Genomic DNA, 20563 nt, shown 5'->3' on the forward strand with positions numbered 1-20563 from the left:
TCGTTTTGGGCAAAAATCTAACAACGAAAAACAGTCAAAATCGTGTGAATTGCAAGTAATTAGATTTATTTATTTATTTATTATCCTTCTCTTCTCCTAGGCCCTCAACATGCTTGTGCCCAATTACCTACAGAGTGACCCGCATAATACTTTTTAAAGGTGCTCCTACAGAAGTTGTTCTATACTACTCCGGTATTTACCTTGCGAATTAGGAAAACCCAATTTGTATGGAGGCTCCTAAAATCTTCCGAGTTCTTTTCTTTGAAGTTTCCTTTCAATTGTTTTCTAGTAGCCCCGAAACTTTAAAATTCTCCATCAGGAAAATGGTTCGTCCATGTTACGTGATTCATAGGATTCCACTTTCTTCAAACTTCCAGTGAAGAATTGGAATATGACTCGTCGTTAGTACTTACGACTATTTAACGGCAGTTCCTCGCTTGTGCATCGTGCCTAGGTGAGGAACTTGTTACTTCTGTTTGGTATCGCGTCTGAGGGACCCCCGGAGCACTTGATTTCTAGCAATCCGTCTTCATCTGGTGAAGAACATTAAGTACAGTGTGTAAAAACCCACATTATCCGACCACCTTCTCATCTTACAGACCTACCTTGCTCTCTGTTCCAGCGTCAGGTCACGGCTGACATCTGGATTGTTGTAATATCGCAGTATTCTGGCCCTAATTATCCCTCTCGCCAATTGTAGTGATAATCTAAAAACAGTTTTACTGGACATCGATGAAATTTACTACATCAAAGTTTTTGATGACCAGAAAAGTATCAATATGAACATAGTTACACATAGAGATATCACTTTACCACTGTCTTTTTGGGTAGATTTTACCAAAACAACCCAACCGTACATTTTTAACACCATTTTGTGAAAACCGTCGTCTGTAAAAATTTGGAGAAGGGGTTTTTTTCGTCTTAACCCTTCATTTTCCAATCAAAGTTGTACAGATGCCCTTTTGCGGTCGTCTTAATTTGTACGTAAAACTTCAGTATATTTCCGTCCAAATTTAGGAAACGTCACAAATTTAAGGTGTTGTGTTACCGTCAATAGCCCAACGCCAACTTCATTGCATGAAAATAATAAAAATAACATAAATTAACTTGATACTGCCTTTCAGTACGGTTGTTCCAATTCCATATCTAAAAGTTTGTTTAGGAAGTACTTACGAAAAGTCATCCAAGTTTCACTGCTATAGAGGTGTCGCAGTTACTCACCTGAAAATCCTGTAGTGCAAATGAGGAGAAATGAGAGACAGTTAACTAATACGAACAAAATTTAATCTTTTTTTCAGAACATAAACAAAATTCTTTGGTGAAAGCTCATCAGCAACTAAATTACACTGCAAACATTAAAAATGTATGTATGTAACAACGAAATGAATCACAATTCATAGTATGTACATTAGTAATTTGATAACCGAAAAGAATGAACAATAAATATTTATTTTGTACATCTACCCAATATTTTAGATATTCACAGTACCGTTCCTTTTAACAACTTCATTAAAATAATATCACTAACGAGTTTGGTTTTACTACATTGCACATCTTTTATTTACTTTGCCCAGGAGGCAAATCGAGAGAGGTAGAAAACTTCCATGTGCGCACACGGCGAAGGTAAATATTGCACCAAAAACATCACTTAGGTTTAGTTAACAATCAAAGAACGAAAATCCCATAGTTTCCAGTTCTTCTCAGTATGGCCTCCAAACGGCAACATCGCCGCTTTGGCCTGGTCCTCTTTGTCCTCCGTTGCTCGTTAGCGCCCTTGAATGGGCGTCGTCCTGTCTCGAAGCGGCATTCGCGCACGTCACGTTGTTTGATAGCAGCAAGTCCGTCGTGCCGTTCATCTGCCGTTGATTCGAGGTGGACAGATGGTCCATCACCGATTGAAGGTCGTTGTGGTGACCTTGGGCGGTATGAGAGTGGAGGGAGTGAAAGTTATGCGTCTGGTTCGCGGCGGAGTACAACTGCGAATATAATAGGCTTGCCGGCAGGACCGGGTAGAGGGAGTTGTTGCAGTTCGCGCTCGAGTAGCTTGTCGGCGTCATATTTTGATGCAGGGGAAAGTTCGCGTTGTTAACGTGCGTCCCCTGAGAGTTTATCAATTCGTCTTGCACCGGACTTTCGGCCGCACTCGAATTATCCGACAGCGATCTCGGTCCCGAAAGAGCAAACTCGGAATGGTTCGACGTGTATCGCGGCACTAAAAGTGACGAGGGATGCGTACCACCTTGCGTGTGATTGGTGTGCGTTTGCGAGGACATCAATCCCAAGTGCTGGTCCAGGTCGGTTGCCGTAGTGTCTGGAAGGACTGAAGATCTTATTTATGTTACCTATCCTAAGGGGATTAGGGTACTCACTTGAAGTGACCGCGGCACTTGATCCAAATGCATCTTGATTTGATGTTTGATCTGGTGCGGTGCCAGAAAATCCGAGCGCGGGTGTGTTGAATTGGGATGGCGTAGGTGCGGCACACGATCCCAGAGAACTCGGTGTTAAATAAGGCGAGTAGGCACCTGTACTGTAACCCCAATGCGAATTTGTTGTACTCAATCCAAACTGTGGCATATCTGAAACGTAACGATTATATCAAATTCCCGTGATTATTGTAGCAGTATAGTGTAATGCCAACATGGAAGAGAAAACTTATTACTGAGACTTTATGTGGTTACTGGCAGGAATTTTCTCACATTTTCATAGTTTTCCCAATTTTCTTTACTTTTTTGTATGTTTCAATTTTTTTACAATTTTTTTCTTATCGCTCGGTATACACTCTATGTTTTGTACGGTAATAAATTCATCTCATCCGTCACGAGATGCTTCAAGTATAACATACATATATTTACTTGTATTACTCATAGACTTATTTCTATAGAAAAAAGGGAGCGAAGGAGGAGTGTGAAAGAAAAAGAAGTAGTCACTTCTGTCGACACTTATCAAGTGCCACATTGTATTTTTTTATAATTTTCCTAGTTTCATAGGTTGTTGTCATGGGTTTTTAAACCTTCTTCCTCATAAAAATCTCTCTGACAATTAATTGGAAACTATTTTAGGGTTTTGAATGGAACACGGCGATTTTTGATAACAACAAGGACACTGATACAAACATTTCCAATGCCTAACAGCGCTTTCTGCACTATTTGGAAAACATCCGCAAATAAATGCCGAATTCGATAAATAAATTAATTGGGTTTTCCGCGTTTTTTCAAAAACCTTGAAAATGAACTCCAAGCACATTAAAAAAATTAGTGGTACTCATTTTTTTGTCAAGAGAAATCGTTGTGATTAGCAAACACGATTTTAAAATGAACGGCGTTTGAAAAGTTTCGAATGACCGCCACGTTGCTGTGACGTCACTACGCACGTTGGCGCTCAGCCGTAGCATTGCTTACAATCGATTCAGAGAAAGAAAACGTCGTTTTGACGGGAAAAAAGCGTCGAATAATTTTGCATTTGTGCCTGGGTGTGATAGCAGAAGTCATCGCGAACCTAATAAATTGTATATAAACGTCCCAACAGGAAATATACGAAAAAAGTTCGACGTGATACCGCGAGTTTGACATCCCATTTGTATTGTTGTGAAGACGATTCTAACTAATTAAAGTACATAATGTCGATTTACTTTCAGTCAGTTATCGACGAAAATCCATCGATATATAATATTGTAATTGTAATTCAGAATATAGTTTACTTGGAACTCTGTTCTGGGCATATCTGTGCCCTTACAGTGCACACATTTTTCTCTATTTTCACTTCCACATATCCAACACCCTAATTTTCTCGTTGAAATCCGTAAGGTGCATACTTTATTAGGTACCTACACTATACCTTGCACTATACACACAAAACTTGATGTTATACTTCCTATGAACCATAACAGATTTGCTTCTGGGCTTTGACTCCACTCAAACGAGTGGCATGGAAAAACTCACTTTTCGAGAAAAAGGCGGCGACCATTAACACTTCAACCTTTGGCAGACTATCTAACTGCCCCTTTACGAACCAGTCAGGACTCAGTTTATGGTAGATTGCCATAATAAGTCGAATCGAACTCCTATCAGTGTCATGCACTAATATAACTCCCTATCGGCAACCCGCGTAGTGACGTAAGCGACGCTCGGCCAATATCGGCATGTCGTCGGTTGCATGACAAAATTTGAAAGTTTTACGATATTATATGTTGTTTATTGACATGCTGCAATTAGGAAAAAAAGTTTTGTATATGAGATGTTTAATTACAGGTTATAAACTTTACAGTAAGATACAAAAAAGTTACAATATTTTTTTTCAGGAAGACCCTGAGTCAACATCTCGCGACGTGAATAAATCACTGCATCGGTGAAAGCATTGCAATTTCTCGTTTTGAAGGATCTTGCACCACAAACAGGGTCACCCGTTAGTTACGTCGTCTTCGTTTTTGGAAAGCGTTTGGATAATCACGCTCCTATTGCGTTGTAAAGAAATACTTTATATTTCCTGTTAGTATTCGGCTGTCTACAGACGCGTTAAGATTAGCGTATTTTTACCAGTTTTATCAGCCTCTCATCATTTCATCAGGAGTCGCGTATAAATATTTGCGAACAAAAACGTTATATGCAAGTATCTTTTTTTTTTGCTTGAACACTAGAACTATAATTAGATTGTAATTCACAAATGCGACTATTAATAGTAAGTAGCAGTGAAACTTCTGTCGGCTGTTCGGGCGCCGTTTAAGCTTTTCATAAATCAATCGAGATCTCGGTAACGGAATATCGTACTTACGGGTTTCGGCATTATTGTCGTACTATCGTGCTATTCCTGCAACGCTGTGCCTGAAAACTATTCCTGATGAAGTTGGCAATTTATGAATGTCTCCTTTTATAAATCGATAGAGATCTCGACAACGAAAAGGCGTTTTTGCACTCCTTCGTTCTAAATCGCGTTTTCCCAATAAAACACGAAAGTCGGGAACGTCAATTTTACAATTGACTATCTACTTTCGCGCACTAGTGCCTAAAAATTCAACGAAATTATCTATTTAGTGCGGATCATAAACTAAAAAGTAGTATGATGGAAGAGTAAAAAAGAAAATATAAATACACTTTACATCATTCCCTGTAGTACAGGGGCAAAAATAAGCTTAAACCAGAAGTTTTGAAAAATAAATTGACATTTTAAATTTCTAGATTTCTACTTTATCGGCATAGAGGACTTGATTTTTTCAAAAGAATTATAATGTCGCAAAAATCTCGCGAAAAGGATTTGAATTTATATCAATTCGATTTAACTAATCCGTGCAAGAAATAGAATACATGTTACGTGCGTGAACAGTATTTGCTTGATTCGCGCGAGATGCGTCGCTCGTGCGCACACTCGCGCCGCCAAACTTCGCGCTCATATGCAAAATAACTGTTCCCGCACTAATCATATAAATAACTATTTTAGCATTAGGTTCGTATTATAGAGCTATTCCTGCATCGCTTAGATTGAAAGCTGAAGGTCAATCAATTTCGGGGTTTTTATCAATATATTCGTTCTATCAAGTTATTCCTGGATACTAGTGAATAAAGGTCGCGACGAAACGAATTTTTTTTTCACCAACTCCCGTCCCCCTCGACTCTCTATGAGTAATATCGGTCTTAATTCCGAAACCATTGATCGTAGGTATATCGTGCGATCATTCGTTGGAAAGCTCTCAATACTGCATCGAGCTGTGCCATCCCGATCCCTTTATAGCTCAAAGTTTTTTTCGACGAATTTTGTCACGAAATTGTTTGTGGATAAAAATGATCATCTATATGCCTTCATGGTACTCTATTTAAAGCAATCGTTTCAGGCATTCCGTCTAACGCTTTCGAAAATCTGCATCAAAATGCTTCACCTCCTACCACACCCGCGCTGTCATACTTAGTTTTTCGACGGATTTTGTGTCCCTACAAAATTGAGGAGAAAGGATTGGGGGGGGGGGGGTAAAAATACTCCTAGGTCAATTTGGTTTTCGGCGAAATCGGGTGAGTGTTGGTGCTGGTGGACTGAAGGAGAAGAAATTAAAATACTTCTAATATGCCTCCATAGTATGCCAATAGAATCTCTTGAAGAAGGAAGAAATGGTTTTCCTCTAAACGGTCCTATTTCGAGTTTTTATTGAGTCACCAAAACCTTAAAGCTACTTCTCTACTACATCAAAACTGCGTTTGTCGAGTAGTCGTTAGAGACTTTATTAACTTGTTTTCTAATTTTATGAACAAGTAATTTCAACTATATATAGAATGAGCGTGTCAAAGGTATATTAATGTGTAAGAATGAAATGACGCCATTTTTAAATTGTTGATATTGATGTTCATTTCCGCAGTGAATACCGAAGACAACTATTTGTTGCGTCGTCTAGTATATGAGTCACGGGTAGCCGCCCACTGGTAAACGTCTTTTTCATCGCATGGGCTAGATAGAGATAAAAATGTAATAACATAAACTTATATGTACATGTACAATTTTGCAGTGGGGGACTACCTGCGATAATGGACGTGACTGTTTTTATACCAGAAGAGCAATAGTGTTTAGTTACCTACGTTGAGTACAAATCAGGACCAATCCACGCGAAATTATTCAACCAATCAAACCACGTGGATAAAATTATTTTCGGGATTAATAAAAAGAAGACTACTAACGCGGTTTATATGCGTGACGACCCAAAAATCAGGAATTACAAATTTTGTTTGCCTAAGAGTGAAACAACTTATTATTTCAGTATTTTTAACAAATACTGAAAGAAAAAACCAAAACAAAAGTTTTAGAAACATGTCTTTTGGCAGAAAAGCTGTCATCAACAACAAAGGGCGAATGTTTCGTGTGCGAATTTATCGCAACGAATTTTGTAGGCGAATATATTTAAAGGCTATAGTGTTCTAGAATTCTAGATAAAGCTCAGGAGCAAATTTCTGAATACATCTATGGCAAATACTCCAGGGTCACCTATTTCGGAGGAAAATTAAAATTACGTGCACTTGTTTAAATTCTTTTATTTGTTAATTTTATTTATTTATTTATTTATTTATTTATTTATTTATTTATTTATTTATTTATTTATTTATTTATTTATTTATTTATTTTGTAATGGAATAAGAATGTTAAATTATTGATTTGCGCATGACGTGAACAATTAATTAACTGATTAAGTAAAGCGTTGCGTGCAGGCAGTAATAATCGAAATGTAGTAGATATAGGTAGGTGTTAAGTTGTAAATAAAGTTTTAAGTCATCTTCAAGAGTGGTTCTTTTCCCTAAATGTCCTCTCCACCAGAGAGAACATTACATGGCGATCCTGCCTAAAAGTGTAAAATTATGTGATACGAATGTAGGACTAGCGAAATATACCCCACAATGTTCAATTCACGAAGTGTTCAAAGAAACCGGGAACAAATTATCGTTGAAGCGGCTGGGTCAGGAAACAACAACGCGGGCCAATCGAGCTTGGAAGGTTCCAAATTAGTCGAAATTGGAGTAATAGCAAAGAGTAATAGGGTACTCTTTGGTAATAGCAAAGAGTAACCATATTAAAAGATTCAACGGCATAGAGAATAGTGCTGCATATGTATTGTGTGTTGCCTAACAAATTTTACTGCTTTTTCTCAATTTTATTGGCGTACGCTACGCCTAAAGGGCTATTTCAAGGCAACTACTTGTTTAGAAGTTTATAAATATCATTGCAGAAATCCCAGCGTTGCCAAATGTTTAGTGTTTGCTTGTACTTATTTAGGTATCTATTATTCCTTGAAAAGTATGATGTTTAGAGATATGTTAGCCCATTCTACGCTTATGGCACAATTTATTAAGGTCCGAACGCTTGTTGGTTTGATTCATAGGTGCGAAGATATTGTAATGTAATAATTAGTGATTGCCGAAATTAGGATACACGTGCATAAGGTTTCAAAACTTTGAGTTCAAATAATTGTTGATTCATAATCATTGCATTGAACTGATTTACATTTAATTGCATTAACTTTCTTGCGAAAACGCTTATTATAGCAGTAAGCATTATTCCACTTTCGGTGTGTCACTAGTAGGTTAATATTACTAACAGTAGATTTGTAATCTAGATCGAGTAAGCATGTACCATTAATTACTGTCTACGGAATTTATTCAATTCCTAATAAAATAAATATGAAGTTTTCGTGATCTTAATTAAACCAAACCCCTGCAAATATCACAATATGTTATTCGTGTAACAATAAGCCGTTTTTTGAGCGGTAAATAATAGATTTTTTACTGTGTATTGTGTATTCCCAGTAAGCGCGAGTAATAAGCTCGCTTTGATTACGTCTCTGCCCTTTGTACACACTGTTCGTCGCCCTACCGTCGACGGACCTATGGAAAAGTCGACCGAACTAGATCGTTTAGTTAGAGGAAGTCGTCTAACGAACGATATTTACTTCCGACTTGCGCGGAAATAAACGAACATTTTTTTTAAAAGCCGGCGCTCGGTCAAACCGGCGCTCGATGAACCGGCACTATGCCTTGCCGGCACTCGTTCAACCGGCGCTATGCCTTGCCGGAGCTCGTTCCACCGAATGCATTCCTATTTATGTGGGTTGGATTAATACAACGCAGCGAGTATCTACCTATTAAAATTTTAAAAGTTACGATCAATGCCAATGCCGATAGAAAAGTTTATTTACTTAGTTAATCTGATTCCTCTGGTTTGACCAATCGTAAAATCATAATTAAATTGCTAATAACAAACTCTCCAACACCCCACCTAAAGTAATTTGAGAATTACATCAACATGTCCATATTATAGCCATCCATGTTATCATTCCAAATGTGTATGAAACATAATTTGCAGATCGCATCGATGAAGTGCCCATATGCCGGCTTTACACGCGCCGGTGTGACCGAGTGCCGATTAGACAAGCGCCGGCATGACCGAGCGCCGGCTTGCCATGTCGCCGGCTTGGTGCGGCGCCGGTTCGTGCATTGCCGGTTTGGCAGTTGCCGGTTTGTAATCGCCGGTTTGGAATGTTCCGGTTTTATAGCATTTATTGTACAAATAATAATATAATGAAAGATTCCCGGAAAAAATATTGCAATCACTTTTTAATTTTTGCCGGACAAACTATAAACAATATAAGATATCCAAAATAAACTGCCTCAATTGGATTATAGTTGTGATCGAATGGTTCAAATCAGTTAAAAATGTGAACTGTGGACCAACGCAACCCCTGACGCAACCCCACCTCTTTAAAAATGGTTTCTTTGCGATAACTGGAAAACTACTTGACCGATTTGGACCATATTTTTTACCAGTCGATGTGACCAATGTCCCCTTTAATCTCATTACATTTCAGTCCGATCGACCCACGCATTCCGGAGATATTTAAACGCTCCAGAATTGAATTGTTTAAATGAGAATAACGTGTAAATATTTAATTAAATTTATTCGACGGGTGCAGATTTATTAATTTATTATTTAACTGCACTATATATTTTGACTGATTATTGGATTAGACTGATGTTTTTTTTTTCTGAGGACATAAGGATTATTGCATTGTAATGATTGATTGGTAATGATTAAACAATTCAGCGTATGTAGGCATCTATACCAATTAATTAAAGCAAACAAAATTTCCTGTAAAATAATCGCTATGCCCATCATAAACTCCAATTTTATGAAATATGCTGTCTACTTTAATTTGATTGTAGCAGACGATCTAAAAAGGACGGATAATAACAAATTTAATTTACATTTTTACAATTGTTTACTTGTTATTGGTTATTAAATTAAATAGTAATTACTGTCTATTCAATAGACGCCAACTAAACAGGAAAATACCAATGTAACTAACAATAGGTACTGAATCGTTGCTGATTTCTTTTATACTTAAGTAATGTTTTCTAATTATATCATGTCCACACTTACAGCCAATAAGAAAGAAAATTAAATGTGACAACCGCGCAAATATTTTAAACCGAAATTCTATAAAGAATTCTGTAAATTTTCAATACGCGCCAATATTTAAAGAGGCGGTTAGTTCTGGCCACCTCTACGCGAGGGCCCGCTTTTGGGATCCTAGCGGGCGAGTTCTTATAGCCAACACGCGTTTATACCATTGCGCTGTATCTCTTATTATGGGTACTCTTTGGTAATAGTCATCATCGGCCTGCTGGTGGTAGCTGTATTTTATGTGCTGTACGTAAGGTGCAAGAGAAGTATAGAAAATCGCATCCGAAGGGAAGTACGTCGCAGCCAGGAAATGCTACAGATTCCAGTTCGCGCAAATTGTCAAAGCCCGAAATTGTGCAAAACTAAAAGATGCAATAACAGTTGCGAAGGATGAGGAGGTAAATAAACCGTCAAATTCAAACGTTTTTCATTTTAGTAGAAATAATTGGAAAGGTAACAAATTCGGTCAAAATCGATATCAAAATAGGTGGTCTAATCAAACATCGCAATTTGCACAAAATAGAACAAATTACAAAAGGTACAATGCTCCGAAGAATCAGATGAATACGCATAAAAATTACACGCGTGCTAATAATCCTCATTATAGAAATTTCAATACTGTGCGGCAATATGGTAGATCCAATTTCACAAGTAATACTTCTGCAGGAAATAGCGGAAAAGTCAGCACTGAATCAAATGAAAATAGTAGTAAGCCAAATAGGGAAACATTTTTTCGTTCCTAAAGAAAAATTAAATCACGTAGACGCCAGTAACATTGCTTTAAATTAAGTTGTAAATAAAGTTTTAAGTCATCTTCAAGAGTGGTTCTTTTCCCCTAAATGTCCTCTCCACCAGAGAGAACATTACAATTTATGTATTTACTTATTTATATTCCGAGACGCCGATCGGGGCGATATCCCAATTGTAAAGCGAGATGACCAGATAATCCATTTGAAATATCTTCCTAAACTTAAAACCTGAAAAGTTTATTCACCCTGGACTACATAACATTGAACTCGACAATGTTTACCAAAAACCACTCACTCAGTGGCTCCTTAGTTACGCCAGGGACCACCTTGGACCATAAAACAAAGTCCCTCCTTAGTACGACCTCTCACGTACGAGTGCCAAACCGGAGGGGGGGGGGGGCAAAGGTGTCCCACCGCCACCGGAAGGATATTTACCGCCAAGATAGTTACCGTAACATTTCAACCCTGGCCTGGTAAATGCCTATCTCCTGCAGCCATTTCCACTTACCTATAGCCACTTTTTAAATCCAAAGTCGAGAAAAACTTGGAGCCGGATAGCGTGTCAAGCGTATCGGCAATTATTGGAAGCGGGATAGCTATCTTTCTTAGTCACGTCATTGAAACGACGATAATTCACCCAGAATCGTGTTGACCCATCCTTCGTTTCTACCGATACCACAGGCCAAGCCCAAGGACTATTGGATGCCGTTATGTAAAGTATGGACACTGATTTTCCATCCACAAATCGAACCATTAATATTGAATCCAGAAACAGTGGCTTCTGGGGCCTTAACATATCAGGTGGATGATTACTTTCGACATCGATTTTGCAAATGCCCAATTTCTTCGCAATTCCAACAACGGAACTGTTTCTTTCTCACCATACCTTGACAACGTGAACTTCAGCAGTTAATTCCGTCAAAGGTTTGTTGTTAACGGTGTCCTCTTCTACAGTTCTAACGCTACTGATTTTCTTTATCGTACCTTGAGTTGCTTTTGATTCTACTTCGAGAGCTCGGGTTAACGCATTAGTCAACGTTTTAGGTGCCGCTAAACAAAATCTCTAAAGATATCGATATCGAATCGTTATAAAATAGGACTTTATTAGAAACCGAACAGATTAAAAACTCTTCGGTTGTTCGCACTGACAACCCACATTATCGTTACAATACTAGAAACGCAACAAATTTCATTGGAATTGAAAAAAGCACGTACCAGTAACACACATCTGTTGCATCTCCTGTAAATTAGTATAATAATGATTAAAGGCAATTCTTTTAATTTATACAGTAAATGAAAGGGCATGGAACAAAATTAAAATTGAATTTTTTTTCTATCCGAGCAATTGTGAATGGAGTTATAATGGAATTTTAACCGCATATGTGGTAACGAATCCAAGCGAATCAAAAGAAAACGTAAAAAACAATTAATCCCTTTATATGAGACCCGAAATGAATTCAATAACATGCGGGGACACATCGACATTCTGATAGATTTTGTAAAAAACGATAGTATCGGGTTAGGCTTGTCAGCTGATATCGACCAAACTGACCCGACGTGTTCATCGGGTAACTACCCCGCTACAGATTCGCGCGGAATATAAAATTAAACAGGGCCCTTTGAATGCAACTCGTAATTTATACGAGATTAAATTAATTTGTTAGGATAGAAAAGTGTTCTGGTAAGGGAAAAAAGGAAGGAAACGAATTTATTATCCTTGTGGGACGAGTCAAGGATTTAATTTGTAAGTGCCGACGGTGAAGGATTATGTAAAATTCAGATTTTAGAAATTTAAATGAGACTTACTGTTGCAGTTGCCAATTGGGGGCATTCTAAAGCCCGATAAAGGATCCGTCGTTGCGAATGGAAATGGACGTTGACCAAAGGCAAAGTGAAACTGTTGCTGTTGTCCTAAAAGAGATAACACTACATTAGATTTTAGTACTGCCCTACATCTAGTGCATAGAACTCCCTTAACAAAACAAAAATCCACCCACTTCATAAAGCGAGCTTGATGAATAAAACTAAATTAACGAATAGTGCACACTGGGAGTCTTTCATTTACGCCCATTGTTAGAGATGTGAATAAAAATGTGATTAGTATCAACAATTAAATTCAAATGCACAATCTAACGTTTAAAACTAAATGAACGACGGCGCGGGAAGTTGTAGCAATTCGCAACAAACTGGTACAAACTTTCAGAAACTTGGTATCTTACATACAAGTCTTGCGGTTCCTTAATGCCCCTCACGACTGCTGCTCTCAGCAGGGGATGATTTATATGATTGAAGAAACTTGCATGTTATACTTTTTTTCTTGCTGTAGGACCATCGTTTTTCAATTGCAATAACACTTTAGCTATAAAGTTCTTTTGAAAATGGTTTTCGGTCATAAATAAACATTCTTATAACGACACATAATTAAAAATAGTACAAGTAGCGGCGTTTTACAACGGTATCGGTAGCATTTCATCTTGTGATATCTAAAAATAACAACTTTTAAAAGAAGAGTTTGTTTTAATAGCTACATTGTAAAAACACAGGCCTACGCTTTTACAAGGAAAACTTAATTTGTCATAGCGTGAATATTTACATGATGAGAGTGATGCTGTAACAAACTTCGGGAATTAATTCAAAACAGTTACGGTTATACTGGGTGTTTAAAAAAGTCGCGTGTGTTGAAATGGACTTTAGGCATTATATCGAGGGGTATTTCACCGATGAATATTTGTACACCAAAATTCCCCTTTTCCGTTAATTCCTTTCAATTCCCTTTAAATTCTCTATAATTCGCTATTCATTTCCTTAATTCCCCTTTCAAATTCCCTTCGATTCACCGTCTGATTTTCCATAAATTCCCTTTCAAATGCTCTCAATTCCTCAATTCCCATTCGTGTTTATGTGCTTTATTTTCCCAAAATTGGGCCGCTGAATATCACTGTAGGCACAATTGAACCTTTTACCACTCAGATATTTTTCAAGATTAATTTGATTTTAATTCTATTTAGTATAGTAAGGTTTTTTAAATATACTGGAATATTTGTTTTTGTTTCCTTTTCTATCCAGTTCAATCCAGGCCGCCAGCATCTGGACCGATATATCTAAAATGAACGCGATGGATAGTCATGGGGAAACTCGTAAGAAAGCTCTCGCGTAAACCCGCTTTCACATTTAATCATAGTTAACCACTAATTAACTTCACCTTTTGTAGTATCCGAAGTAACACTGTATTTTATAATTCTAATAATTACAAGAAGCACTTTCCAACACCTGTCATAACTGTTAGCACTAACGCTACATTATAGTTTCGACCGTTTAAACGCTGATTGTTACTGGGCATGCGCGGCACATGATCACGATCCTCAATTCCATTCAATGCCCCCCTCAATTCCTTTTTAATTCCTCTAATGCCTTTCAATTCCCCTCAATTCCCTTCAATACCCCTTAATTCCTCTCAATTCCCACAATTCCTTCTGCAATTCCCTGTAATTCCCCGCACGTGTACACCAAAATTCCCCAGTGAAATACCCCTCGCATTATATATCATAGAAAGTTTACAGGGTGTCACATTTAAAGGGTCGAGTTTTCCTATAAATTGTATTGCTGATGGAATTGTAAGAGAAGGTCTGTAAGCAATTGGTGGAATACACAATCGTCTTTTCTGCGTCTTTTGATTTCTATAGCGCTTTGTTCTCTTAATAGCCTTAGGAAGTCTGCCTCCAGAGCTAAAGTAGTTCTCTTAATTGGTGTTATCTGTTTCAAACCGTGGAAAATGTAGTATTTCGCAGGTGCCCCCCTACATTCATGCCCAATTTTTCTTAAAAATCTAATTATCTTTAAAACTACTAGCTTTTCGAATATTAACCATATAATAAAAAAGACGTACAATTAAACGCAGAATTCAAAAATGCATTCAAATACAGGGGGTTCTATTTAAAAAAATGTACCATTTGGGCGCCCTACTTTGTGAGCGCACCCTGTATAATTCCAAATATTTTTCAAATGTCGAGAATATTCAACCATATCATAATACAAAAGCACTCTATCGAAAAATCTTATCTTCAAGGCATTAAGTTACTCCGCGCAATCGTTGACTCACCCTGTACGTGGGATTGATTTATTACCCTTACTTGCTTTTGATTCGTAATGCAGAATCGAGTCAACGATTAAAATGACCGTGTTTTCATGGATAAGAAGCCATCTTGTAGGCGTTAATTAAGTAAGTAAGAAAAGGTGGAGTCATTCCGGCATAATTTCAGCCATTCGTTTTTGGGATACGAGACCAATACGTATGTGGTCCAAGTAGTTGTTTTTGAGCGCAAAACGCAAGATTCTTTCGGCTCGGGGTTACCAGAGAAAGTAGTGTTTAGCAAAAAAGTAAATTGATTTTTTGATGTTCTAATTCGGGAAAGCTTTATAAAAAACACAATCCTTCAATCGCGACGGAATTAATTTTCCAGTTACAAATCATTGAACTTAAGATAACGGGTTTGTTAACCGTGTAGCAAAGAATAAGCAAATTCTGGCTCCAGGTTAGAAAGAGTGATTACACTACCAGAAAGAATTAATGTGTAATAGGACGAAATCTTAGTAGCATAAATTAAACAACCGTGTTTCAAACAAGGTAAAACTAATTAAGCGCGCCAGTGTATTTTCTTTGTCATAAAAAGCTATTGGTAAAAATTCAGTGTTGTGATTTTACTACTAGTGAAGCAAAAAAAGGGAACTTACACGTGTAGGATTGATGTATGACTCCATCTGATAATGACATTAATAAAGTCGAAATCGATCGCCTAAAGAGAAACTTATTTAATAATAGGTAGTTCTAAATAATACCCTTGATTACAAGTGTAGTTCTCATTCTTAATATTTACTAAAATTCTTCTAAACATCTGAATCCAAGAAAACATTCATGAAGTTCATCGTTCGAAAAAACTAGGTCCAGAGAACAATTTATTCGCCTGAGAATTTAGTGCAGTGTAATTTCCCGGCGGGAATCTATAACTCCATACTATAATTTTCACAAAAATTGTCAATGGAGTTTGTTTCATGTGCAGAAGGACATTCTTTTTATGAGGCTAAGTGATATGCATTTATTAATGTTAAAAATTAAGGGTTGTAATTTATAATCAATTTAACAAACAGAATTAGACCTGTGTTTTCTTAAAGATCTCTGAACCTCTGGGCCGCCGCCAATCTCGAGAAGGAAAAGAGAATTGGCCACGGCTAGCCAGGGGAAACGAGTCTTCTAGTGAAACAGCCACCGAGGTTTGACAAAGCTCATATAATTTCGAGTGCCAGGCGTGCAGAAGTCACGCCAAAAAGTAAATAAAAACATAGACTAAAAAAAATAAGAATAGAAGCTTTGGGAATCCTCGGGCACTAATGGGTATAAACATTACTTATAAACTACAACCTCATTTACAGCCAGGCAGGGAAATAAATTAACTAACTGAAACTGAATTACCTTGCGTTAACATTAACGACAAAGGCAAAAGATAAATTAAAAGGCAACTTGCCGTTGATTGGATATTAGCAACCTCTATATTTTGTGTAATCAATTGCAGAGCATTTCGTCACGATGACGGTAGCAAAAATGTACAGCAACGGAAAAGACACGATGAAAGCTATTACAGTTTACCCGCACTTTGGCAGCCGCTCTGATAGTTCACACATTGCATTTTCAGAACGTCTGATCTTAAATATCAAGTGTTAGATGAGTTCCAGCTAAGAAGAACGTATCAATCATAGATTGGTGAATTGGCTTTAGCATTTCATAAAAGATAGGATAGGAGTGGTTAATACTCTTTACACGAAAGATACTTCCAAAAACAACAATGCCAAAATCAGGTCAAAATTCAATTAAATCAAAGTTACGTACCCCATTAATGGATTTAGGACTGCGGTATGGGTAAAAGTAAAATAGGTAATTAAATTAAAACATATGGCATAACATAAAAAGGAACGTGTCAACAAATAAGAAATCCCATGAAAATAAATTTACTCCGAACGAACGAGTGTTTTCCTTTGTTTGTTTCAATGGATTGTTGTGGTGTCACATTGGACGATATCGGGGGTGTTGTGTGGTCAAAATGAGCAGGAAGTGTTTTTTTGTGATGAGGAAATGAGCGAATCGAGTACTGATGGCTCGAAAGTGGGTGAAAAAAGGATAGTTCCCTTAAAAAATTTAGTGCAGAGAGGGGTGACGGCAAAATCAGCCAATTAGCCAATGCGACTTCATTTCTTGTCCACATGTAGAAAGATTATACGAGGGTCCAATCGATCGCGGCTTTCAAGAAACCAGAGGCCTGCTCAGTATAAAACATCATAGTGCTCTGCATTACCCAAGTTTCTTTTCAAGAACTACGCGATGCTTGGTATGAAGAAAAGCGAACAAGAAAGGTGACAAAAGACTCAGGATTCTGCAAAAAGCTGCTCAAACTGTTAAGCAATATATATATAGATAGTCCAGGCTAAATAGCTCTAAATTAATTTATTTTCAAAAAAAATTAGTTACCGGGCGAAACCGGGTTCTTCAGGCAGGTGAAATGAATATAAATTGGGAAAAAATAATTAAAACAGCTGAATTTTTTCGCGGGTGAAATCCCGGGGGTTGAAAGGGGGGAAAGTGGTGTTTCCCAAATTGTGGCAAAACTATTAATTTTAGACGAAAATGTTTCTTAAGGGGATGAACAAAATTTTTTTTTCATCGTACAGAGGAGCGCGGGGTAGCAAAATTTTCGTAACGACTTACATTTTAATAATCAAAAATAAAAAATATTATTGCAATAGAAAAATTTTAAGAAAAGTGGCAAAAACGGGGGGAACAGTTTTAAGATATACCGTTTTTGACAGTAGGTAAATAGCTTTTTTTGCAAATAAATTAACGTATTGGATCCGCGCTAATAAAAAGTTTTTGAAATCTGTCTTCTCTCTCCTCTTTAATGTTTCTAAAATATTTTGTTTTGTTTCCTGGAAGCAAAATAATTCGATTTTATTTTGAATTGCTTTTATTGCGGTAAAAATGCAGAAAAAAGAAATAATAAAGATGTTTTAACCAAAACAGTTGAACAGAAGATAACAAAAGAGAATATTTAAGCAAAAATTAAAGAGAAGCAAGAAGACAGATTTCGAAAAAATCTTTATTAACATCCAACATGTTGATTTATCATGTCAAAAACCGTGTATATCTTAAAACTGTTTTTCCAGTTTTTGGCGATTTTCTCGAATTTATGCTATAGGAATATTTTTTATTTTTGTTTATTAAAATATAAGCCTTCCCGAAAATTTTGCTACCCCGAGCACCTCTGTACTATGAAAAAAAAAATAGATTTTTCATCCCCTTAAGAAAGAGGTGGTTTTTTTCAGAAATCGTGAGATCTTGGAAACGGTCCAACTTTATGGGCCTAAAAATTATCTTTTTTTTTATCATAAAACAAGCTGTTTCCTCAACATTTCAAACCCCTACGACATTTTTCGCAGAAATAGGAATAAAAAACGAAAAAAACAGTTTTTCCGGTTTTTCTAGGAAAATTGGAGGTTATGTGAAAATAGTGCAGATACAAAAGCTGCTCATTTTTTTAACCTCTATAACTTTTATATTTAATATTTTCGTCTAAAATTAATAGTTTTACCACAAAAACCGAAAAATTCAGTTGTTTATTTTTTCCCAATTTTTATTCATTTCACCTGCCTGAAAAACCCGATCCCGCCCGGTAACTAAGTTTTTTTTGTAAAAAAATATTATATATAGCCTGGACTAAGAGTAAAGTTGGCAATCAGAAGGAATGGCCCCTAACCGATGACTTCTTTAAAGATGTGGAAGATCTCCCAAGAAAGAAATTGAATTGAATTTAAGACTGTGACAGCGAAAAGTGTGGCGGCAAAAAAGAATATATCCAATGTTTCTTGGCATGCCAAAATCGTCAGGCGAACTGCCTGATTGGGTCCCTCAAGGTGGCTCCGAAAATGAAAAAGAACAAGAGGATCCTCTGACCGTTTATCTACAGGGGTCCGATGGTGAGGACAAAAAAAATTAAAATAAAAACGATGGTGAAAGTCCTTCACACTCCAAGAGGGCAAAAAATCCACACAATGGTGCCTATTGTAATGTTTTATTAATTCACTTTTTTTGTGCCAATAAACTTCGTTTTCACTTAATGTTTGTGATTTATAAAAGTATTCCAATGTTGGACACTCATATATGCACAAACATGGTCACAGGAGCACATTATCCCATTAAAACGGTCTAGATTTTTAAGGAACCTGGTCAGCGGGACCACTAGTGAATAGGTTCTATAAAATGGGTAGCTGTGCTACTTAGACGTCCAGCACTCGCTATATGTAGGTACATAATGGTGCATATTTCGGCCAATTGTCTGAGAATGGTCACAAATTGCAAGAATCACTAGTCGTCAGTTGTATGTCCATGAACTTGGCAGGCCTACTACAGCAGACCATAGTTCTGCTTACTCATATCGTTAGTGTTCCGTTAGTGCACGTTAGTGCCGCTGAAGAAATCGTTAGTGCACAAAAGGAAACTTACTATTTTTAAAAAATATTTATGGGCCTGTTAACTTCATGCCAGCAGACCAATTTGAGAAAATCGATTCAATCTTTACACTAGTTAAACTAGCAGCGTTAGTGCTCGTTAGTGCCGCCAATATAAACGTTAGTGCTCAAAGTGTAACAGCTCAAAACGTTGTAAAAAGGGGTCTGCTAACTTCATGCAGCAGACCCACATTTGCCAAATTGGCTCTGTCCTAATGCGAATTTGAAACGGCTCGTTAGTGCTCGTTAGTGCTTCACATGCGAACGTTAGTGCTGCAAGGGATCCGCGTCAAAAAGGTACCAAACCACCTCGAAATTAAACCGGACTTATTGGGACCTGCCAACTTTACGTCAGTAGACCAACGAACGAAATTCGTTTGATTTTCTACTTTAATGGACCGGTAAGTATTAGTGCTCGTTAGTGCCGCCAATATAAACGTTAGTACTCAAAGTGTACCAGCTCAAAACGTTTTAAAAAGGGTCTTCTAATTTCATGCAGCAGACGCACATTATTGTCAAATACATTTCGGTCATTCTTTTCAACTTTTTTTTTTGTATTGGAAACAAATTTTGCTTGTTGTTGTGTGGTCAGCAGAACCTATAAGTTATAGTTAATTTTTAAGATGCTTTGGTAGTTTTTCGACACGGATCAAATAAAAGCACTGACGTTTACAAGTGAAGTCTTAACGAGCACTAATGAGGAGCTTCAGATTCGCATTAAGGCAGGACCACTTTAATAAATGTGGGCTGCTGCATGAATTTAGCAAACCCATAATTTCACGCTTGAGCTCTTGCGCATTGAGCACTAACGTTTTTTTTGCGACACTAAGGATCACTAATACTGATAGATCGATTAAAATAGAAAATCAAACGGATTTCGTTTGTTGGTCTACCGACGTTAAGTTGGCAGGTCCCAATAAGCCACGTTTAATTTTGAGGTGGTTTGGTACCTTTTTGATGCGGATCCCTTGCAGCACTAACGTTCGAATATGAAGCACTAACGAGCCGCTTCAGCAGGTCCCTTTTTTCAACGTTTTGAGCTGTTACACTTTGAGCACTAACGTTTATATTGGCGGCACTAACGAGCACTAATACTTATCGGTCGATTAACGTAGAAAATCAAACGGATTTCGTTCCTTGGTCTACTGGCGTAAAGTTGACAGGTCCCAATAAGTCAAGTTTAATTTTGAGGTGGTTTGGTACCTATTTGACGCGGATCCCTTGCAGCACTAACGTTCGCATGTAAAGCACTAACGAGCACTAACGAGCCGCTTCAAATTCGCATTAGGACAGAGCCAATTTGACATGAAGTTAGCAGACCCCTTTTTACAACGTTT

General features: G+C 37.3%; 1 protein-coding gene across 3 annotated transcripts in view; it reads right to left on the reverse strand.

Moving 5' to 3' along the window:
* Positions 1–1323: 1323 nt before the first annotated feature.
* The window catches only part of LOC116178939 (runt-related transcription factor 3), a 76586-nt gene continuing 57346 nt past the window's right edge, over positions 1324–20563 (reverse strand). The window contains exons 3-5 of one of the 3 annotated variants that reach the window (XM_031498603.1): positions 12483–12587; positions 2370–2579; positions 1324–2320 (exon numbers count right to left, since the gene is read on the reverse strand). In XM_031498603.1, coding sequence (XP_031354463.1) covers positions 1701–2320; positions 2370–2579; positions 12483–12587 — 935 coding nt within the window. In that variant the 3' untranslated portion in view covers positions 1324–1700. Of the gene's footprint in view, positions 2321–2369; positions 2580–12482; positions 12603–20563 lie in introns of all 3 variants that reach the window. The other 2 variants (XM_031498602.1, XM_031498601.1) reach the window with 2 other exon arrangements.

Source organism: Photinus pyralis, unplaced genomic scaffold (assembly GCF_008802855.1).
Source record: "Photinus pyralis isolate 1611_PpyrPB1 unplaced genomic scaffold, Ppyr1.3 Ppyr1.4_LG8, whole genome shotgun sequence".
Classification (NCBI taxonomy): Eukaryota; Metazoa; Arthropoda; class Insecta; order Coleoptera; family Lampyridae; genus Photinus; species Photinus pyralis.